Below are 21,377 nucleotides of genomic sequence, written 5' to 3'. Positions count from 1 at the left end.
CCCAAGGAGCTAGAATTTTCTAGCTCTACCCTTGGACTTGGAGGTGACGTAGTGTCCCCATGAGTGACAGGACACTGAGCCAATCACGTCTCAACGCTCCGTATTTTCTGCTGGCTTGCCCCACCACCACAGAAAGCACTGAGCTAAGCTGAAACACCTGCATTTTGGAGCTGCCTTACTCACGAAAAGAAAAGAGACCATGTTTGTATGAGGCTTTATTAACTCAATTATATATATATATATTATTTTACATTGTTTGCAAACTGATATGTGACGCGTATTAATGTCAAAATAACATACAAAACAGGCAAGCCCTGAATGACGGGTCACCACTAGATAGGTATAACCAGTGTAGTGAAGGAGTTTCCACCTTACATTTATGCTCACATCAAAGGGGTTAGGGCCAAAAATAGGGTTAGGGAGTGAATTGGGACTTGAGAGTATGGCTTAATTACAAATTGACTGCCTAGTCCTGGACTTTATTTTGGATGTTTGTCAAAATGTAAATTCAAGGTTACATATCTGGCCCATTGAAAAATGCAAAGAATGTATACTTAACTCTAGCACCCCTACATTCTAGGCACTCCTGGATAGGTGGAAGCAATATTGCAACCAATCAGAAGTCTATTACCAGAATGCTTGTCTGTCCTCTCAGATCTACAGGAGTGCCTAGCCTGGTTGTAGAGGATAGAGTTTGATTACATTTTTGGACTTTTTGAATGGGCCTGATATGTAACTATGGAGAAATTTCAGTGGCAACAGAAATTGTATTTGAATTCCATAATTGTTTATTTGTATGAGGATATTGCATTTTAATGTAATATTTTAGATTTTGTAATGCACCAATTGAATTCATTATGAATGACATTTCAATTTAATTGAATATTCTAGTAAAATATTTACATATTAAGTTTCAATTAGAGTATGTGAGCGGCGTTGATGAGCGGTCTAAAATCCCGCTCATGGAGCTTGCGCACCTCTCCTTTCCAACTGCTCCGCTAAAAACCGCTCCTTGCTCAAAGACAAAAAATAGTAGCACTCCAAATTCGCTCCATTCATTAAAATCACAATTTAACCAACACACATCTATTTCTGTGACTACCTGGACCTACTGTACCATTTTGTTTTGAAGTATTGAAACCAAAACATGTGATTTGAATGAAAAGTATTTTAATAAACAACAGGAAAAGGTGACTAAGAAGCGCTCGCCATTTCAAATAGGCTACATGTCATATTAAACAGCATATAAACACTCTAAATAGGTCAGGAGCCAGACAGCTAGCCAAATATGGAGTGCAAATTAATTATTTTGGCTATATTATTTCTATTATTTCAAGGCTATAGGCTACAAATAAATTGTGACGCTTTTGCATGTGCGACACACTAGGCTGGCAGGGACATTAAGCGCTCAGCATATTAATGTAATGGCAAAATGTAGATTTCCTCCTAAATAGACATACCCAAAAGTAACTGCTATTCATGTGTAATTACATGATTGACATACAAAACTTGGTATTTTTTGGGAAGAAGACATCTGGGAGATTGAGGAAATGATCAGAAGGAAGATAGGAGTTACATAGTTCAGAATACACAGGATCAAGCATACACAAAATATTGTCATTCTTTCATTGACAAGCTACAAGTGAATTATTGATGACTTGAGCTGGCTTCCACAACATGTGAACAATATCAGAAATGTTTTTGATTCTTAGACCTAACAACTAGAAATGGGCAGATGTTTTAGTAAGTGGTGTCAGGTGTGGTCACGTGACGATTCCAAGTGTCCCTAAAACTGTCAAATGGCATATGTCTCTAAATTAGATCATTCCAGTGCTATTACATATTTGCAATCCCTAAATGCTATTTGTTCAGTATAAAAACACAATATTGACCAAATCAACCTCACTCAAATATTGTGGTGGTGTTATGGGGTATCCAGGGTACATTCAAGTGTCCTTTCAACCTCTCCAAAGTGTCCAAATGTGGTAATTGCACTTTTTTTGACACACTGGATGTGTTTCTTGCTTTGTCCCACCCAGGTCAACTGCATATCCCTGGAAAACTTAGCATTGGCTACAAGACTGTCGAGGTGCCATAGTAGCCTACAGGCAACCTCATATTTCTTTATGTGCAAAATATATAGTCACTCAGTGGACATTAGATGTTACCATTAAGTCATATATCATCAGAGAACATTGAATTTGTTCCTACCAACCTAAGGTTTAATTTGATACCCTCTATGTAGCTATGGACCAAACACAGACCAAATTTAGGCTTACCTTGTAAGATGTTAGGTGAATACGTTATTCAAAATAAACATTTTGACTCTCTGGACTGGTGATTGACAAATAATATATCCTCATGATCTGTGGAGTCCCGGCTTTCGGTGTATATCAATGTGTTCAGTGTTTATTTTGATTATACTTCACAACACTAACCGGAATGTAGGTAGCAGCCATCTTGAAATGAGGTCATCAGCTCAGTCTGCCCTTATAAATTTGTATGCCCATATGGTAGTAAGGCACACAAAAGATTTGAAGGCACTGTTCAATAGCCAATATACTCAGCTTTCTGCAGACACCCTGTTTTTGCAGACAGGGTCTACCTTTCTCATAACAGACTTAATTGAATAAAGAAAATCAAATAGGGTCCTCAAATATGAGAACTTTACATTTAAGAGGTACAAGATTTTGCTGTATTAAATCATTATAGTCTATAAATTGCATATATAGCCTGTGACTTAAATTAAATACAAATTTAAATGTAGACTGCCTTGTTTTAGCCTCCATCTACAGTGCCTTTGAATTCATTTTAGAAACATGAGTTTGGCCAGAGTATATGGCTTCAGGTTCATGCGATGGTGCCTGGAGAGCAGGCCAGCAGTGAAGAATATCCTCTCAGCACTTGCAGAGCCACTGGGGATGCTAAACACCCTTCGGGCCACTCATGCAGGGATGTGTATTTTTAATTACATTTTTTGTAAGTAGGACAAAAATATTTTAGGTAAAATAACCCTATCAAAACGTAAAGCTCCTTGAAAGAGGTAATATACCAGGCCTATTGCGCCAAAATCAATCATGGCCTATTGTATACAGTGCATTCTGAAAGTATTCAGTCTTATTCTAAAATAGATTAAGAAAAAAAATCCCTCATAAATGTACACACAATACCCCATAATGACAAAACAAAACAAAAACAGGTTTAGACATTTTTGCCTCCCCCCCACAATTAAAAAATATATATATATATATTTACATAAGTATTCAGATCCTTTACTCGGTACTTTGTTGAAGCACCTTTGGCAGTGATTACTGCCTCATTTCTTCTTGGGTATGAGGCTTCAAGCTTGGCACACCTGTATTTGGGGAGTTTCTCCCATTCTTCTCTGCATAGCCTCTCAAGCTCTGTCAGGTTGGATTGATAGCGTCACTGCACAGCTATATTCAGGTCTCTCTAGAGATGTTTGATTGGGTTCAAGTCTGGGCTCTGGCTGGCTGGGCATCTGAAGGTCATTCGGAGACTTGTCATGAAGCCACTCCTGCATTGTCTTGGCTGTTGTTGTCCTGTTGGGAGATGAACCTTCGCCCCAGTATGAGGTCCTGAGTGCTCTGGAGAAGGATTTCATCAAGGATCTCTCTGTACTTTGCTCCATTCATATTTCCCTCGGTACTCCCAGTCCCTGCTCCTGAAAAACATCCCCACAGCATGCTGCCACCACCATGCTTCACCGTAGAGATGGTGCCAGGTTTCCTCCAAATGTGACGCTTGGCATTCAAGCCAAAGAGTTCCATCTTTGTTTCATCAGACCAGAGAATCTTGTTTCTCATGGTTAGTCCTTTAGCTGCCTTTTGGCAAACTCCAAGCAGGCTGTCATGTGCCTTTTACTGAGGACTGGCTTCCATTTGGCCACTCTACCATAAAGGCCTGATTGGTGGAGTGCTGCAGAGATGGTTGTCCTTCCATCTCCACAGGGGAACTCTGGAGCTCTGGCAGAGTGACCCTCGGGTTCTTGGTCACTTCCCTGACCAAGGCCCTTCTCCCCAAATTGCTCAGTTTGGCCGGGTGGTCAGCTCTAGGAAGAGTCTTGGTGGTTCCAAACTTATTCCATTTAATAATGATGGAGGCCACTGTCTTTTTGGGGGACCTTCAATGCTGCAGAAATGTTTTGGTACCTTTCCCCAGATCTGTGCCTCGACACAATCCTGTCTCAGAACTCTACGGACAATTCCTTCAACCTCGTGGCCTGTTTTTTTCTCTGACATGCATTGTCAACTGTGGGACCTTACATAGACAGGTGTGTGCCTTTCCAAATCATGTCCAATCAATTGAATTTACCACAGGTGGACTCCAATTAAGTTGTAGAAACATCTCAAGGATGATCAATGGAAACAGCAACGGGTCTGAATACTTCTGTAAATAAGGTATTTCTGTTTGTATTTTTTTATACATTTGCAAAAAAATCAAATCTGTTTTCACTTTGTCATTATATATGTGGTATTGTGTGTAGATGAGGGGAAAAAATATTTAATAGAGTTTAGAATAAGGCTGGGGTCTGAACTTTCCAAATGCACTGTAACCTGGATTTTTTTTGACAAACATCCAAGACATCTCAGTTTGTGTTTGTTTGTTTGAGTTTGCGTGTGTGCATGTTTTTGGTTAGTAAAAAAGGAACATTTGGACTACTGGGGTCATTTCGTTGGTCCTATTTTAGGTTCAGGGTTACAATTAGGTTTAGGAGCTAGGGTTAGGGGTTTCGGATTAAGGTTAGGTTTAGGGGGTTAGGGAAAATAGGATTTTGAATGAGAATCAATTGTTTGGTCCCCTTAAGGATAGTAAAACAAACGTTTGTCTGTGTGTGTTTATGGGTGTTTTCTCACATTCAACACTTCTGTGCCCTTGTTCCCCCTATTACCCACAGATTGAGGAGGAGATGCTTTCTCTTCAGAATGAGCGCTCTGAGCGCATCCGCACCCTCCTGGAGCGGCAGGCCTGTGAGATCGAGTCCTTTGACTCAGAGAGCCTCCGTCTGGGTTTCAGCAACATGGCCCTCACGGGCATCCCCAGCGAGGCCTACCCCAAGCAGGGCTACACCAACGCCCCACCAGTGTTCCGCTCTGGTGGGGGCCACTGGAGCCATGGCATGCACCCCCCCAGCCCCAGCCGCACTCGCGCCGCAGCCACAACAGTAGTAGCAGTGGAGGGGGTGGGGGTGTTGGAGGGGGGAGCAAAGGGGAGTCTTCTTCTTCTCACGGCATGGCTCTGGGGTTGGGTCTGGGGAGGGACGGGAGGGAGGTGCATCCTTCATCTCGTTCATCAGCCTCTTCTTCTTCCTCCTCCTCCCAACAACACCACCACCGCCATCACCTGCCACAGCACTACCACCACCAAAGCACACCCCAGCTCTACCGGGAGCGGGAGAGGGATAGAGAGAGGGAGCGGGAGAAGGAGAGGGACAGGGAGTGGGCCGGTGTCCGAGGCAGCGGCGACCTGGCCCACCCGCAGCACCCCCATCACTTCTCCCACAACCTGCCCTCTCGCTCCTCCTCTCAGTCCCTGGCCCTGCTGCCGCCGCCGCCCCCCGCGCCCCCCTCCATCTCGGGGCCCTCCTCGTCCTCCTTGCAGGGAGGGGTGTATGGCGGGGGGCTGGCCGTCAGGGGCGGTCCCAGCCTCATGGCCCTGAGGAACAGCCCCCAGCCACTGAGGAGGACGGCATCCGGAGGGGGACCTGGCGGGGCGGGTGGAGGCGACGGGGTGCTGAGCCGCAGCACCTCGGTCACCTCGCACATCTCCAACGGCTCCCACCTCTCCTACTCCTAAAGAGGAGGGAGGCGGTGGAGGGTGTTCACCCGAGAGAGAGCAGGAGGTAGGGAGTAGACTGGGATGGGGGAATGTAGCTACCTGTCTTACCATTGAAGTGGGTGAGGGAAAAGGATGCGGAGATGATGGTGTCTGACTTTTTCTGAGGTGAGGCAGGGGAAGGGAGGAGGGTAGGTATCAGTTTGAGGGTTGCTCTTCAAGGTAGCCATGTCTTCTTCTATGATGTTCTATAATGGAATGGAGGAAGCGAGAGAATAGGTGGGAAAGTGCATGGAAAGGGAAGAGATAAAGACAACAGACCTAAAAGTGAATGTATGTATGTCGTGTGTGGTGTCCTGATAATCTAGCAAACACTTGTGTTGTATGGCTTCAGAAAGGGAAGACATGGGGAACAATAAAAAAATGCTGGTTTTAGTCTGCATTCAGAAAGGTAGCTATTGTTTGAAACACATTTTATTGGTTTATAACTTATTTGTTGACAGTGTTTTGGTTTATTTTGTAGATGTGTTAAAAACAAGTGGCTCGGGACGTCCCCAAGGCCTTTAAGAAGTCTTAAAGGGATGGTGTGATGACCACGCAAGAATTACGGCTGATGTAAATGAATATGAATACACAGAATGTTTATTAAGGCAACAAACAGACCCGGTTTCATTAAAAATAATGAAAGCACCTGAAATGGAGAGAGACATTTGTATGGACAACAAAATGACCTCAAAAACTTTTCCGTCATCCATGACATACACTATATATACAAAAGTATGTGGACAACCCTTCAAATTAGTGGATTCGGCTACTTCCAACAAGTCAGTTTGTCAAATTTCTGTCCTGCTAGAGCTCCCCCGGTTAACTGTAAGTGCTGTTATTGTGAAGTGGAAACATCTAGGAGCAATAATGGCTCAGCCGTGAAGTGGTAGGCCATACAAGCTCACAGAACGGGACCGCTGAGTGCTGAAGCACGTAGTGTGTAAAAATCGTCTGTCCTCGGTTGCAACACTCACTACCAAGTTCCAAAATGCCTCTGGAAACAACATCAGCACAAGAACTGTTCGTCAGGAGATTCATGAAATGGGTTTCCATGTCCGAACAGCCTCACACAAGCTTAAGATCACAATGCCAAGCGGCGGCTGGAGTGGTGTAAAGCTCACCGCCATTGGACTCTGGAGCAGTGGACACGCGTTCTATGGAGTGATGAATCACTCTTCACCATCTGGCAGTCCGACGGCCGAATTGGGTTGGCGGATACCAGGAGAATGCTACCTGTCCCAATGCATAGTGCCAACTGTACAGTTTGGTGGAGGAGGAATAATGGTCTGGGGCTGTTATTAATGGTTCGGGATTGGCCCCTTAGTTCCAGTGAACGGATATCTTAACGCTACAGCATACAATGACATTCTAGACTATTCTGTGCCTCCAACTTTGTGGCAACAGTTTGGGGAAGGCCCTTTCTCGTTTCAGCGTGACAATGGCCCCATGCACAAATCGAGCTCCATACAGAAATGGTTTGTCGAGATCAGTGTGTTAGAACTTGACTTGACTTGACTGAGAACCAGGCCTAATTGCCCAACATCACTGATGCTCTTGTGGCTGAACGTAAGCAAGTCCCAGCAGCAATGTTCCAACATCTAGTGGAAATCCTTCCCAGACGAGTGGAGGCTGTTATAGCAGCAAAGGGGGGACCAACTCTATATTAATGCCCATGATTTTGGAAGGAGATGTTCAATAAGCAGGTGTCCATATACTTTTGGTGATGTAGTGCATTTATTATCTTTCAAAATGACATAGGTGTTCATGGGAGTCGCTCTAATGCATTACATAAATGTACAAAACATTTGTAAACATGACCAAAATCACATTTGAGATGTACAGTATTAGTTGTCCAAGTTTAACTGGTATTTAAAGACCAGTGCAGTCAAACTTAATTTCCTGTGTTTTACACTGCAAAAAGGGAAATCTAAGCAATTCTAAATATCTTCTATTGAGTGATAATTCGACCTTCTTGAAAAAACCTTGAAATAAGTTAAATGACTTGTGTTAAGACTTTTTAAAGGTTAAAATAAGCACAATTAGTTGCCAATTATGTTAGATAATTTAGCTTAGTAAGAAAAAACAAGAAAAAAACACTTATCACTCAATGTAAGATATTTAGGCTTGCTTTAACGTTATGATAATGCCCTTGTAGTGTACGATATGTTTAAAAAGACCGCCTGAAATTTCAGCTTTTGTTTTGGTGACATCATCAGACAGTTAATAGACCAATAAGAATGAGCGTTCCAAACCTCTTTGACAAAAACTGCTAGTTTTAAGTTTCCCCTTCCCCACTCAAGACAGTCCTAGCAAAATTCTTGCTTGAGAAATGGCTATTCTTGTTTATTTTCTTTTAAAAACAAAAATGTATCCGTTTTATGGAGTAATAACGACAATGATCATAGTAATTTTGATATATTCAATGAGTATTGAAACCAGGATTTAGACTAAGAAAGCATTTTCTATAGGTCAATATTACCATTACTAATCCATATATAGTTGTTGTAATCTTGTACAAAAATGTGTTTTTATCTTGCAAGAAAAATGCCACTTTTGACTGTGGGCTATGGTTGAAAATGTGTAAAAAATAGATATACATTGGATTGTCAGGTATGGTGTGTGTAACAGGTATTAATGATTATTAATAATGTTTTATTAATAATTGTTGATTATTCATGTGTGTACATGTGTTGGTTGAGTGGTATACAGTCTAGTTATATTGCCACTTTTTTAGACAAACAAACATTATTGCATTTTAAAGACACTTGTGTAATCTTTATAAAAGGTCTGACCCCAATGAAAAGGAAGGTGACACATCCAAAAGAAGCAACATTGGTTGACATAAACATTATTAACCTCTTCTGGTATGTTTATGTTCGTTTGTTGGATTTTGAAATGAAAACGTTGGTTGAATTTTCTAGAGATTTCACGATTTATTCTACTGAGCCCACACATATTCTAGCATGAAGAACAAAATGGAGTTCAAATCTAAAGAATGGTGCACAATTTAGATGATAATCTCACAGTGCAAACCATCATTGCAAGGTGCGAGCCACTTGTCAGTGAGCTTGTGCTGCAAGTTGAAGTAAGTTTTAAGGTTAAGGGTGGTCAACCATTTGTTGTGTAGTTAAGCCTACACTCACCAAGGCCATATTACTCAAATACTTAACGTCCCCTTTCTTAATTAAAGGGGTTTGCCTCATTCAGTTAGCTAAGACTCTGTTTATAACTAGGGATTCTGAGATGCTGTTCCTTTGTACAAACAGGGTGATTTATTTATTCAATCTCAAAAACACCAGCTCTGATAAGTCCCCCTGTAGCCTAATACTTCATGCTTGGTTTAAATCTCAGTGCATGCAGAAAACTCCTTATATAAATAAGACTGGTGGGTTTTGATATGTGGATGGATGGTTGGTAACATAACATGCTAATTCATAGGTATTGGGGGGAGGTGCAGTAAAAGGTGTTATCTTAATTTCTTAAGGTCTAGGAAATCATGATGGACATCAAGAAGAAGAGATCCCAATTCCTTTGTCACAGCCATAGCTGGTTAGATGATGATATGGACTGTTCTGTGTGGACTTGTACTTTATGGTTTGCAAAGGGGAAATTTTCAGTTAATATGTAAACATAGTTGAACATTCCAATCAGGGGATTCCAAGCTTGAGGGAAAATAATAGGGTTCTTTAAAATGTGTTGAACAAGAAGGTAAAAGCAAAGTAATAAAAAATAAAACATGAATGATAGTAAACATTGGTGTTCCTATTTTTTTATTTGTATATATATATTATTATGTGCATTAATTTGCTTAGGCTTGAGCATATTCCCAAATTGATTGAAGGTTTATGTTTGTCATCATTGCATCCTGCATGTTTATCTAGCCTATACAAACCAAGAACAAGATAGCCTATCAAAACGTTTTCATATCCGATAATTGTCGTGTCTAGTATAGCCTATGTTGTCCTGTAGCTGTGCATGTTTTATATCTTGACACTGCCATCCCCACAATTGCGTCCGTGCGTCCCGCCCTTTAAGAAGCACTTATATGGAACGTTTTTCTCACCGTTTTCCTAGTACGCGTGCGCTGCGGAGGAGCTCTGTATAGAAACGGCAGACATCTGTTTGTGATGGTCTGAGAAATACTGTAGTGAAATGTCTGTCGGACGAAATCCCGAGTAGGAGGGGCCGAAAACATGTGCTCCATGAGGGAGACGGAAATGAAAGGGGGTGTCCGAAGAGAAATCCGATCCCTTTAAGAGCAACCGGGACATAGTCGTGCGAGAAAAGGAGAGGAGGGGGAGAAGAAAGAGGAATTTAAAAAGAAAAAGGAAGAAAGAGACAGGGAGGGAGGAGGGAGAGCGAGCGATAAAAAAAGAAAGATGACATCCTCGCATTTGAACAGCCGAGGTGGAGCGATAGGCTGCGGCCCGGAGCGAGCGCTCTTTGCCAGGGTCAGGGCTTGAATCCAACAACGAGGCTTCGTCAAACACCCGATTGGCCTATTGGGGGAAATCGGACAAATTTATTAATAAATTCAAAAGCATGAACAGCTACTCTTTCAAATGCGTTTATTATAACGCTGACAATAATATGCATTGTGCGTAAAATGCATTCATTTAATTTTAAAATCTAGCTATTATGTATGACTACGGCTATATAAATAACAGATTTTTGTGCACACATATTTGGTTTGAAAGTCATCAATGCCAAAATATATACGTTTTTTAAATGTTATAATTGTGCTTTTTTAAATTAAAGTTAGAAACCACAGTCAAAGAGAAATAGGCCACTATTTGGACCAGGCAATTCCACTCAGGCAGACAGCCTAGTCAGCCTAATCGTAACGCCTGCGTGAATACGAATAGCTTGAATCCTTCTATTAGTACATTTTTTTGTTATAGTTGCACGTCCCTTTCGGATGATCGATAGCATACGCTTCTTGCTGCATTTGAATACTGTTTACTTAGATCTTCGCGCCTCAATAGCCAATAGGGTGATTAAAGAATATGCCAACGATTCACTGTCGAATCGCAATCAGTATTACTTAACTGACTTTATACTCTTCGTCACTTTGGTTCAAAATGGATGCTGCTTGGAGCAATTTTCTCTTCCAGGTAAGTCTTAATGGACCTTCTTTCTTGTTGTGTTTGTGTGCGCGCTTTTCTGAAGATTGGCTTTTGAAGAATTTGTGCCCCGCTGCTCCGGGGCCTACACATTTATGTGATGCAAAGTAGCATCTCGTCTAGACCAGTGATTCCCAATCAGGGTTACTAGGACCCCTGGGGGTACTTGAGAAGACTCATGAGACAATAGCCTTACTGGTAAAATGCACATGAATGGGTACTCCTGGCACAGCAAAATGTTGTTGGTGGTATACAATGCAGTGACTTTATGCTAATAGATCAGTGTTTATTTCTCCAGACTACTCCCAACCAAAACCAAGTGGAGGGGACCCTCCAATCAGAACTCTTACCAGTCCATACTGCCTCTCCTCAGACCCCTCCCACAGAGAACATAGCCCAGCCTCCTTCCACGGTGGACACTGCTGCCCTCAATGAAGAACCCTTACCTGGTGAGAGAATCATGGGGTGTGAAATACATATAAATACTATATATTTTTCAGAAGTTATCGGCAATTAAGTTGAAAAGGATGTAATGTAGATTGCTAAACAAGATGTCTGTTATAATATGATACATTACATAAGGGCTCCTGAGTAGTGCAGCATTCTAAGGCACTGCATTGCAGTGCTAGAGGCGTCACTACAGACTCAGGTCCGATCCGGGGCTGTATCACATCCGGCCGTGATTGGGAGTCCTATAGGGAAGTGCACAATTAGCCCAGCGTCCACCGGGTTAGGGGAGGGTTTGGCCGGGGTAGGCTGCCTTTGTAAATAAGAATTTGTTCTTAACTGACTTGCCTAGTTAAATAAAAAAAATAACATTAGGCTGTCTTCATACCGTTATATTTAGAATTTATCGGGATATTATTATTAATGAGAATTTCAATGTCTTAATTTCTCATTCCCTCTCTTCTTCCGCTCTTTTGTCCTACAGTGAAGACAACTTCCCGGCCTGCCCGTGTGCCACACATCTGTGCCATATGCAGCAAGCAGTTCAAGAACAACTACAACCTGCGGCGACACCAGTCGGTCCACACAGGGGTACGCATGAGGCGAGCAGGGGAGCAGGAGGAGGGGGCAAAGGAGGTTGGCGGTGGCGCAGGGCCGGCGCAGGCGGTGTCGGGAGAGAGGGCGGAGAGGCATACGGTCCCCCTCTCCCTGCTTCACCTCTCCGTTCCTCTCCCTCTCCCCCCTCCCAGCATGCTGGCGTCCCAGCTGCCAGCTCTGGGTAGTCAGGATGGCGAAGGGGTTGCCATGGCGAGCGTAGTGGCTAGAGTTAACCCCCATGCTCCTCCTGCTGCTGTCGTCATGGTGGCGGGGGCGACAGTACAGGTGGGTCATGGCGCTTCTGGAGGTTGTTGTTGTCGTCCGTGAAAAAGAAAAGTATAATTTAGGTTCCCTCTTGCATGGTCTTTATTGAGATTGTGGGAATAAAGGGAATTCGGCATGTTATGCAAATGGCCCAGAGAAATTATCTAGGTTTCCGCGATCCGTGTGTGTCTTGAGTGGTTCGGAAAGACCCAAAGAATGGACAATATGATATGTCAATAATCTACACAGATGCATGTGTAATTATCGACTACTCCAATAAAATAAAAAAAATGTTTGTACTGTAAGCGCATCTCTTTCTAATCATCCCCACCCCAGCGGCCATCGAACCCCAACCCCAACCCCGTGCGGAAGAACCACGCCTGTGAGACGTGCGGGAAGGCTTTCCGAGATGTGTACCACTTAAACCGACACCGTCTCTCCCACTCGGATGAGAAACCCTTCTCCTGCCCCATCTGCCAGCAGCGGTTCAAGAGGAAGGACCGCATGAGCCACCACGTGCGCTCTCACCAAGGCGGTGTGGAGAAACCATATGTGTGCCCTCACTGTGCCAAGGCTTTCTCCAGGTGAGAGTGGCATACTATAGGCCAGAAAGCAGGGTAGTGGTCATTGAGCCAGAGAGCAGGGTCATGTTCATTAGGGCAGGCAACATAATTATTTTCTTAAGATAGTACCTTTCCCTGCAATTAGGGCCGTTTTCTTCTGCTTTGTGCCTCAGTGATACACTGTGCTTAAAGGGGCAATCAAATGTATGATACACTATACAGTGCATTTTGTACTTTACAGCCTCATTCTAAAATTGATTAAATGATTTTCTCCATCAACACAATACCCCATAATGACACATTTTCTTTTTTTTAAACCTATTACAAATAAAAAAGAGAGCTTATTTACCTAACTATTCAGACCCTTTTGCTATGAGACTCGAAATTGAGCTCAGGTGCATCCTGTTTCCATTGATCATACTTGAGATGTTTCTACAATTTAATTGGAGTCCATTTGTGGTAAATTCAATTGATTGGACATGATTTGGAAAGGCACACAGACTATGTAAGGTCCCACAGTTGACAGTGCATGTCAGAGCAAAAACCAAGCCATGAGGTCGAAGGAATTTTCCGACGCAGTGAAGGTCTTCAAGAACACAGTGGCCTCCATTCTTAAATTTGAGAAGTTTGGAATCACCAGGACTCTTCCTTAGAGCTGGCCGTCTTCTACCCTTGAGCAATCGGGGTAGAAGGGCCTTAGGCAGGGAGGTAACCAAAAAACCATTTGTCACTCTGGCAGAGCTCCAAAGTTCCTCTGTGGAGGTGGGAGAACCTTCCAGAAGGACAACCATCTCTGCAGCACTCCACCAATCAGGCCTTGACGGTAGAGTGGCCAAATGGAAGCCAGTCAGTAAAAGGCACATCACAGCCTGCTTGGAGTTTGCCAAACGACACCTAAAGGACTCTCATACCATGAGAAACAAGATTCTTTGGTCTGATGAAACCAAGATTGAACTCTTTGGCCTGAATGCCAAATGTCACATCTGGAGGAAACCTGGCACGATCCCTACAGTTAGGCATGGAGGTGGCAGCATTGTGCTGTGGACATGTTTTTCAGGGACATGGAGACTAGTCAGGATCGAGGGAAAGATGAACAGAGCAAAATACAGAGAGCTCCTTGAAGCATTAACATCTATGAGCAACAACGGCTCAGGACCGCCAGGTGCTGAAGCACGTAAAAATCATCTGTAACAGGCTGACTATACCGCTCGCATCGTGTGCGTGAACGTTGCAAAATACATTTTGAAATCTATATTATTAAATTATTGCACCCACACTGCTCGTGCGCGCCAAAGAGCGTCTGCATTGCCACGGGCTAAAATAGAAGTCGTTCTATTTGTGACGCAGATCAAGTCCTGCCTCTCCCATCTCCTCATTGGTACCCACATGCCATCTCCTCATTGGTTATACCCACGTGGGTGACTGAAAGACGAACGAGGTCAGTGGCGGTAATGCACCTAATTTATGGAAGTTGCCAATTACAATATAAAGTCGAGAAGAAAAAGCCTAGGAGGAGGAGAGATGACTAGAAACGATTTGGTTGATCGTTTTATGTGTGTATTAATTGTTGGAGTAGAGGACCTTGTGCATTTCAGGTAAAATAACAACTCAATGTTTATATCCCAGAACAAATTAACTAGCAACAGCAAGCTAGCTAAATATGACAAATTAGCTAGCAAGTGCAAGCTCTCTAGCTAAATTGGCATAAATGTTTAATGCTTTTCAACCTGTCCCCAAATTAATGCAATTGGTTCAGAGTTTGTTTTGATATTTTAACCTGAGTGTCGTGATCGCGTTTGGTGTGGGGGGACAAAATACATTTATGCACGATGGCGCACGCGCGCAGCCGGTTTGAGTTTTGTGTAACACTCACTACCGAGTTCCAAACTGCCTCTGGAAGCAACGTCGGCATAATAACTTTTCGTCTGGATCTTCATGAAATGTGTTTCCATGGCCAAGGAGGTGCACACAAGCCTAGGATCACCATACGCAATGCCAAGCATGCAATCAAACCAGGGACTGTAGTGACACCTATTGCACTGAGATGCAGTGCCTTAGATCGCTGCGCCACTCGGGACCCATCTGGCAGTCCGACGGACGAATCTGGGTTTGGCGAATGCCAAGAGAATGCGACCTGTCCGAATGCGTAGTGCCACCTATAAAGTTTGGTGCAAGCGGAATAATGGTTTGGGGCTGTTTTTCATGGTTCGGGATTGGCCCCTTAGTTCCAGTGAAGGGAACTCAACTCTACAGTATACAATGACATTCTAGACGATTCTGTGCTGAGGGGAAGGCCCTTTCCTGTTTCAGCATGACAATGCCCCCGTGCATGAAGCCAGGTCCAAACAGAAATGGTTTGTCGAGATTGGTGTGGAAGAACTAAACTGGCCTGCACAGAGCCCTGACTTCAACTCCATCGAACACCTTTGGGATTAATTGGAATGCTGACTGCGAGCCAGGCCTAGTTGCCCAACATCAGTGCCTGACCTCACTAATGCTCTTGTGGCTGAATGACTTTTTGTGGCATCCAATGTAAACAAACACAAAATGGCCTCAAAACATGGTTAAAAATGTAATTTTGATATCAAGGATGGTCAGTCCATTGCATCCATAGCTCTGTCTATGAATTTGAAAGTGGTTACATTTGTCCAGCCCCATCCCTCAGCATTTTACCGAAACAGGGGTGGGGGAAAACACTTTGTTTCTACTGCTGATTGCTGCTTTAAAGGGACGTTACATTCCACGATCAAGTCTGTCACATGTTTTCACAACTCAAAAGTAGTCCAGATAAGTCAACATCCCATGCCATTGGTTGTCTGTGAATGGAAAATGTAAGCACCAAAAATTTGGGAATTACATGGTGCTTATCTTTTTCATTCATAATGGTTTGTGGCCTGTGACTTGAACTTATCTCAAAAGAAGACTTCTTGCGGTCTAAAAACATATGACGAAGTTTGAATGTTGAATGTAATGTCCCTTTCACAGATTCACAGTTTCTGCTGGAGAAAGTCTATAACAAGGTGTTGTTGTCTTACCCCTTTCTATCTCTCACTTCTTTCAGGCCTGATCATCTCAATAGTCATGTCAGACAAGTTCACTCATCTGAACGACCCTTCAAGTGTCCGGTACTTGATGTTTGTGCTACTTTTTATCCTTTTACACCTCTCAAATCTCAATACAGTCATTCTTAGCCATCAATTTGCTTCTCTATACCTTAAATCCTTCGTACCATAACGATCCATTGTAATAAAATCGGGATTGGAATCAATTCCATTTCAATTCAGGAAGTAACCCGAAATTCCAATTTGAGTTTACTTCCTGAATTGAATGAATTGACTCCAACCCTGAATTAAATACAATGGGAGATGGTTTTGCTTTTAAACTGCTGCCTTCTGTGTCTTTATTGATAACCAGTCATTCCTCATCACTCTCTGTGTTTAGACGTGCGAGTCCAGCTTCGCCACGAGGGACCGGCTACGTGCTCATATGATCCGCCACGAGGAGAAGGTACCGTGCCACATCTGCGGCAAGCTCCTGTCGGCTGCCTACATCACCGATCACATGAGGGTGCACAACCAATCGCAGCACCATTCCTGCCATATCTGTAACCGCAGTGAGTTTCTGTCAACAACTTGTATTGTTTGATGTAAAGGTTCACAAATAGTTTATAAGATGTTAGTAAACGTTTCACGGCCTCCCGAGTAGCGCAGCGATTCGATACCAGGCTCTCAGCCCGCTGTGACCGAGAGACCCATGAGGCGGTGCACAATTGACGCAGCGTCATCTGGGTTAGGGGAGGGTTTGGCAGGCCGGGATTGTCCCATTGCACTCTAGCGACTCCTTGTTGTGGACCGGGCACCTGCAAGCTGACTTCAGTCGCCAGCTGGACGGTGTTTCCTCCTAAACATTGGTGCGAATGGCTTCTGGGTTAAGTGAGTGTCAAGAAGCAGTGCGGCTTGACAGAGTCATGTTTTGGAGGATGCATGGCTCTCGACCTTCGCCTCACGAGTCCGTAGGGGAGTTGCAGTGATGGGACAAGACTGTAATTACCAATTGGATATCACAAAAAAGGGGTAAAAGTACCAAAAAAATACCAGTCAAAAGTTTGGACACCTACTTATTCAATCTTTATTTTTACAATTTTCTATGTTGTAGAATAATAGTGAAGACATCAAAACTATAGTGAAGACATCAATACTATAAAATAACACTTGGAAGGAATCATGTACTACCCAAAAAAGTGATGAATGAATCAAAATATGTTTTATATTTGAGATTCTTCAAAGTAGCCAACCTTTGCCTTGATGACAGCTTTGCACACTCTTGGTATTCTCTCAACCAGCTCCATGAGGTAGTCACCTGGAATGCATTTCAATTAACAGGTGTGCCTTGTTAAAAGTACATTTTTGGAAAGGAAGACCTAGAGTTACCTCTGCTGCAGAGGGCAAGTTCATTAGAGTTAACTGCACCTCTGATTGCAGCCCAAATAAATGCTTCACAGAGTTCAAGTCACAGACACATCTCAACATCAACTCTTCAGAGGAGACTGTGTGAATCAAGCCTTCATGGTTGAATTGCTGCAAAGGAACGACTACTAAAAGACACCAATAATAAGAAGAGGCTTGCTTTGGCCAAGAGAGAGGAGCAATGGACATTAGACCGATGGAGATTTGTCCTTTGGTCTGGAGTCCAAATTGGAGATTTTTGGTTGCAACCGCTGTGTCTTTGTGAGACGCAGAGTAGGTGAACGGATGATCTTCTCATGTGTGGTTCCCACCGTTAAACATGGAGGAGGTGTGGGGGTGCTTTGCTGGTGGCACTATCTGTGATTATTATTTTTTTATTCAAGGCACACTAAACCAACATGGCTACAACAGTATTCTGCAGTGATGCACTATCCCATCTGGTTTGGGCTTAGTGGGACTATCATTTGTTTTTCAACAGGACAATGACTCAAAACACACCTCCAAGCTGTGTAAGGGCTATTTTACCAAGAAGGAGAGTGATGGAGTGCTGCATTAGATGACCTGGCCTCCATAATCCCCCGACCTCAACCAAATTGAGATGGTTTGGGATGAGTCAGACCGCAGAGTGAAGGAAAAGCAGCCAACAAGTGCTCAGCATATGTGGGAACTCCTTCAAACCTGTCGGAAAAGCATTCCAGGTGAAGGTGGTTGAGAGAATGCAGAGTGTGCAAAGCTGTCATCAAGGCAAAGGGTGGCTACTTTGAAGAATCTTAACACTTTTTTTGGTTACTACAACATTCCATATGTGGTTTTGATGTCTTCACTATTATTCTACAATGTAGAAAATAGTAAAAATAAAAACCCTTGAATGTGTAGGTGTTCTAAAACTTTTGACCAGTAGTGTATAAATAAACATTTTAGAGTTTAAGTGGTTTATAAGATGTTAATAAACATTCAAAGTTTAGAAATGGTTTTATTAAATGTTTAATAAACAATTGTCAAGTCCTGGAACACACTCACTTAATAATTTTCTATACAAAATATTATCTAGAACGTTTTCAGTCTCGCCTGCCTACCGTACTCTATAAAGCGTTACATGTAAAGGCTTAAAATGACGTTAACTGCTAACTCTCTCCGTCTCCTCCAGGCTTCACCACTCTGACCTATCTGCGCGTCCACGCCCAGAAGCACCACGGCCAGGAGTGGAAGGAGAGCGCTGGCGGCTTCGGCGGCACGGGCTCAAGTGGTGTTCTTGTGTGCCAGCTGTGCGGGGTGCACTGCAAGACCCCCACCCAGCTGCAGGGCCACATGGGCACCCACAGTACTGGGGGCCAAGGGGGCTCCTCCGGCACTGTTCCGGCTAGCGGGGCGTCTAGCTCCTCTGTGTCCCTCAGCAACATGGTGTCTGCCCCAACTGTCTACGTCAACAGCAACGCAGTGGTGGACCTGCTGGTGTCGGACTGCTCTAGCATACAACCTCAGTCCCACAGTTAGCAGAGCCGCAGTTGAACTTCAGCCACTTGAGTCCCTAAGACCCGTAGTAATAAGGTTAGGAGGCTTGCTTAGGGGAGAGCCTCAGTTGTAAACTTTGGCCCCTCTGAGTCCCATAGCTAGAGGAAGAGGGGGGGGATGGAAAGAAGGGTCTGGCTTAGGGCAGAGAAAGTATGCAAGAATATTGTAGAGCGAGGAGGGGGGGGACATTGTATGTCCTGTACGCTGATTCGATGATGCTAGATAACGACAAATACAGACGTGTCCCCAACGTGGCTGAACTCTCTCTCTTTCAGTACTCCCATGACACTGTGGACTTGTCTGCTCTATCCCTCTCCCTCCCTCCTTTCTCTCCCCCTTGTCCTCCCCCAGTCCCAGCAACTACTCCCCTCTGCTAATAATGCACCATGTACTGTAACTCAATGTCAGTCACACCAACCACCTCTCCTTTTGTTTATTTTGTCGCTCTCTTCTCCAAACATTCATAAGATAGACTTGTAGTAAGTTGGGGAGTGATGTAATAGGAACATGATATAACTAGGGGGTATGTAGAAGAGTATTCTGAAAGAGAATGAGAGGTTCAGGGGGCGAATTGCACATAAGTCAGAGGCTGCTATCCTCCAGAAATGAAGAGGAGTAGATGTGACGTTTTAATTGTGTAATGCTGTGAGCATATGGATGTAGTTTGTTTTTAAATAGGGCCAATGCTGGATCTGGAGGTTAGCCCATACCCACTGGGCAGACACTGGTTGAATCAACGTTGTTTCCATGTCCTTTCAATGAACCAATGTGGAATAGAAGTTGAATTGATGTCTGTGCCCAGTGGGTACTGTGTTGGTGTTTATGAACAGTGGAGCGGTGTACTGCATCGATGTGTTTCAGGTACAGTGGAGAGAGAGAGAGACAATTGGCAAAGTTGCGTTCAGGAGTGTCAAGCACCTTAAAAATGTGGACGTTTAATCCGCTGAAGGTTCAGACAGGTTTCGTAAAGATGCATTTGCTCTGCGTCTTCCTCTTTGGGCACAACCACATTTAATACATAATGGTTATTCTTATTACTGCTACTGTACAGCCACATTCATGACATATGTCACTGACACCTAAAAACACAATTTGCATTCAAGTGAAGCTAGCTAATACTACCTACAAGAACGTTAGCAGCAGCCCCCCTTATGCTAAAGATGGTTGAAAACAAATATTTTAAGAAAGTATCGATTGATTCAGTCAAAAGAATTGTACCCATGTCTGCCATTTTATTTCTTTGTAACTGTTATTGCCATAGTGTTCTTTGTTTTGTTCCTAGCACGAGTCCACCATATTAAAACTAATTCATTAACACCACCATGTATAGCACACAGCATTTGAGTACAACTCGTATTATAACTTATAGCGCTCTCCATGAATCTGAGGAGAAAGATCACCTTTCCTCAGATATCTTTGATTGTTTGACATTTTCAGTGGTTAAGAGTGATGTCATGGAAGGGCTTAAAAGGTCATGTCGAGATATGAATATCCAGGAACTTTATACTACTAGCATTCGATGGCCCACCCCTGGTATGCTTTCAACAAATTCCGGTTTTGTTGTGAAGTACTTCATTTAATCAGTTTAGTGTTGGTATGTTATATTTAAAAAAAACAAAAATGCTTCTAATTATTTAATTTGGAGACTTGTTCTTCCTGTTGAGAAAAGTAGTGTTTTATTAAAAGTTATTTTAGGTTTCCCGCGTTAAGCAACAACAAAAAAATACCTCTATTCTAGGAACCTGAACAGCTCTTGTGATACATCGTAATGCCTTATTGTACTCAACTGCTATTTTAATTATTTTATTCTGAACTATTTTAAATCTTAGTCATGGATTCATTAAGAATACTAATGGGATGTATTTATTATATTTTTATATTTCTCAACAGTATGCATGTCTGAACAGTTAGAGCAAACAGTTGATGCTTACCGTGATCATGAATATTACGTTATTATTTTGTAGATGAAGTATAGAGATCATGTTATTATTTTGTCATTTTTGACTATTAAAAGTAAAAGCAGTATACATTTGAGGTGAGGGTGTGTCCATTATTTGTGTGTGTGTGTGTGTTACATGCTTGACAGAGAAGTGTTTGGATTTTGTGTTGATACGGTGCAGTGAAAATGGTGGGGAGTGGCATGCAGCTGGTAACACAGTGTGTGTGTGTGTTGGTATCTTTGACTTAAAATATGTTAAGCGTGAGATGAGCATGTAACCTTGACCCCTGTTGTGTAATCGTATTTGGCTCTGGCTCCTGTGCGTGTGTTGCTGCACACTGAGTAATCCCTCTGCACCGATACTAATAATAATCATGATGAAATATACAGTCCCTACAATAGTATATCTCTCTTTTCCTGGAAATGAAAGCACATGTGATCTTACTACTGTGCAGATCTGGTCCTTTCTAAACCAATATTAGCATGTGTATTTTCTGACAGATATAAACGGGTGTAAACAAGGGTTTCTTCCACATTCTCTTCTGAAGAGGTCTTCCTGTGTTTTTGTGGGGAATGTTTTGGATGCAGCTTGCAAACTGTCTTCATATTGTATTTTATTCCAAAT

General features: G+C 42.9%; 2 protein-coding genes across 5 annotated transcripts in view; both read left to right on the top strand.

Moving 5' to 3' along the window:
• Nucleotides 1-6,671, top strand: part of taok2b (TAO kinase 2b) — a 66,569-nt gene extending 59,898 nt beyond the window's left edge. The window contains 2 exon segments of the mRNA XM_046369394.1: nucleotides 4,919-5,147; nucleotides 5,150-6,671. Coding sequence (XP_046225350.1) covers nucleotides 4,919-5,147; nucleotides 5,150-5,817 — 897 coding nt within the window. The 3' untranslated portion in view covers nucleotides 5,818-6,671.
• Nucleotides 6,672-9,929: 3,258 nt separating this feature from the next.
• On the top strand, nucleotides 9,930-20,845 carry mazb (MYC-associated zinc finger protein b (purine-binding transcription factor)). 4 transcript variants are annotated; one of them, XM_046369392.1, is made up of 7 exons: nucleotides 9,930-10,955; nucleotides 11,338-11,413; nucleotides 11,896-12,293; nucleotides 12,609-12,856; nucleotides 15,897-15,969; nucleotides 16,277-16,448; nucleotides 18,449-20,845. In XM_046369392.1, the coding sequence occupies exons 1-7, from the start codon at nucleotides 10,923-10,925 to the stop codon at nucleotides 18,793-18,795; spliced, it is 1,347 nt and encodes a 448-aa protein (XP_046225348.1). In that variant the 5' UTR covers nucleotides 9,930-10,922; the 3' UTR covers nucleotides 18,796-20,845. The 4 variants fall into 4 exon arrangements, with proteins under 4 accessions (XP_046225348.1, XP_046225346.1, XP_046225349.1 ...); XM_046369390.1 differs by having other exon boundaries at nucleotides 9,931-10,955; nucleotides 11,263-11,413; XM_046369393.1 differs by having other exon boundaries at nucleotides 9,932-10,955; nucleotides 11,263-11,413; nucleotides 11,896-12,002.
• The last annotated feature ends 532 nt before the right edge of the window (nucleotides 20,846-21,377 follow it).

Source organism: Oncorhynchus gorbuscha, linkage group LG11 (assembly GCF_021184085.1).
Source record: "Oncorhynchus gorbuscha isolate QuinsamMale2020 ecotype Even-year linkage group LG11, OgorEven_v1.0, whole genome shotgun sequence".
NCBI classification, from domain to species: domain Eukaryota; kingdom Metazoa; phylum Chordata; class Actinopteri; order Salmoniformes; family Salmonidae; genus Oncorhynchus; species Oncorhynchus gorbuscha.
This window is presented reverse-complemented; position numbering and strand designations above follow the sequence as displayed.

Coding starts and splice junctions, on each gene's coding strand:
- mazb (XM_046369390.1), top strand. CDS start 10,923: ATGGATGCTGCTTGGAGCAATTTTCTCTTCCAG. Junction 10,956..11,262: donor GGAGCAATTTTCTCTTCCAG/GTAAGTCTTAAT, acceptor TTATTTCTCCAG/ACTACTCCCAACCAAAACCA. Junction 12,294..12,608: donor TGGCGGGGGCGACAGTACAG/GTGGGTCATGGC, acceptor TCCCCACCCCAG/CGGCCATCGAACCCCAACCC.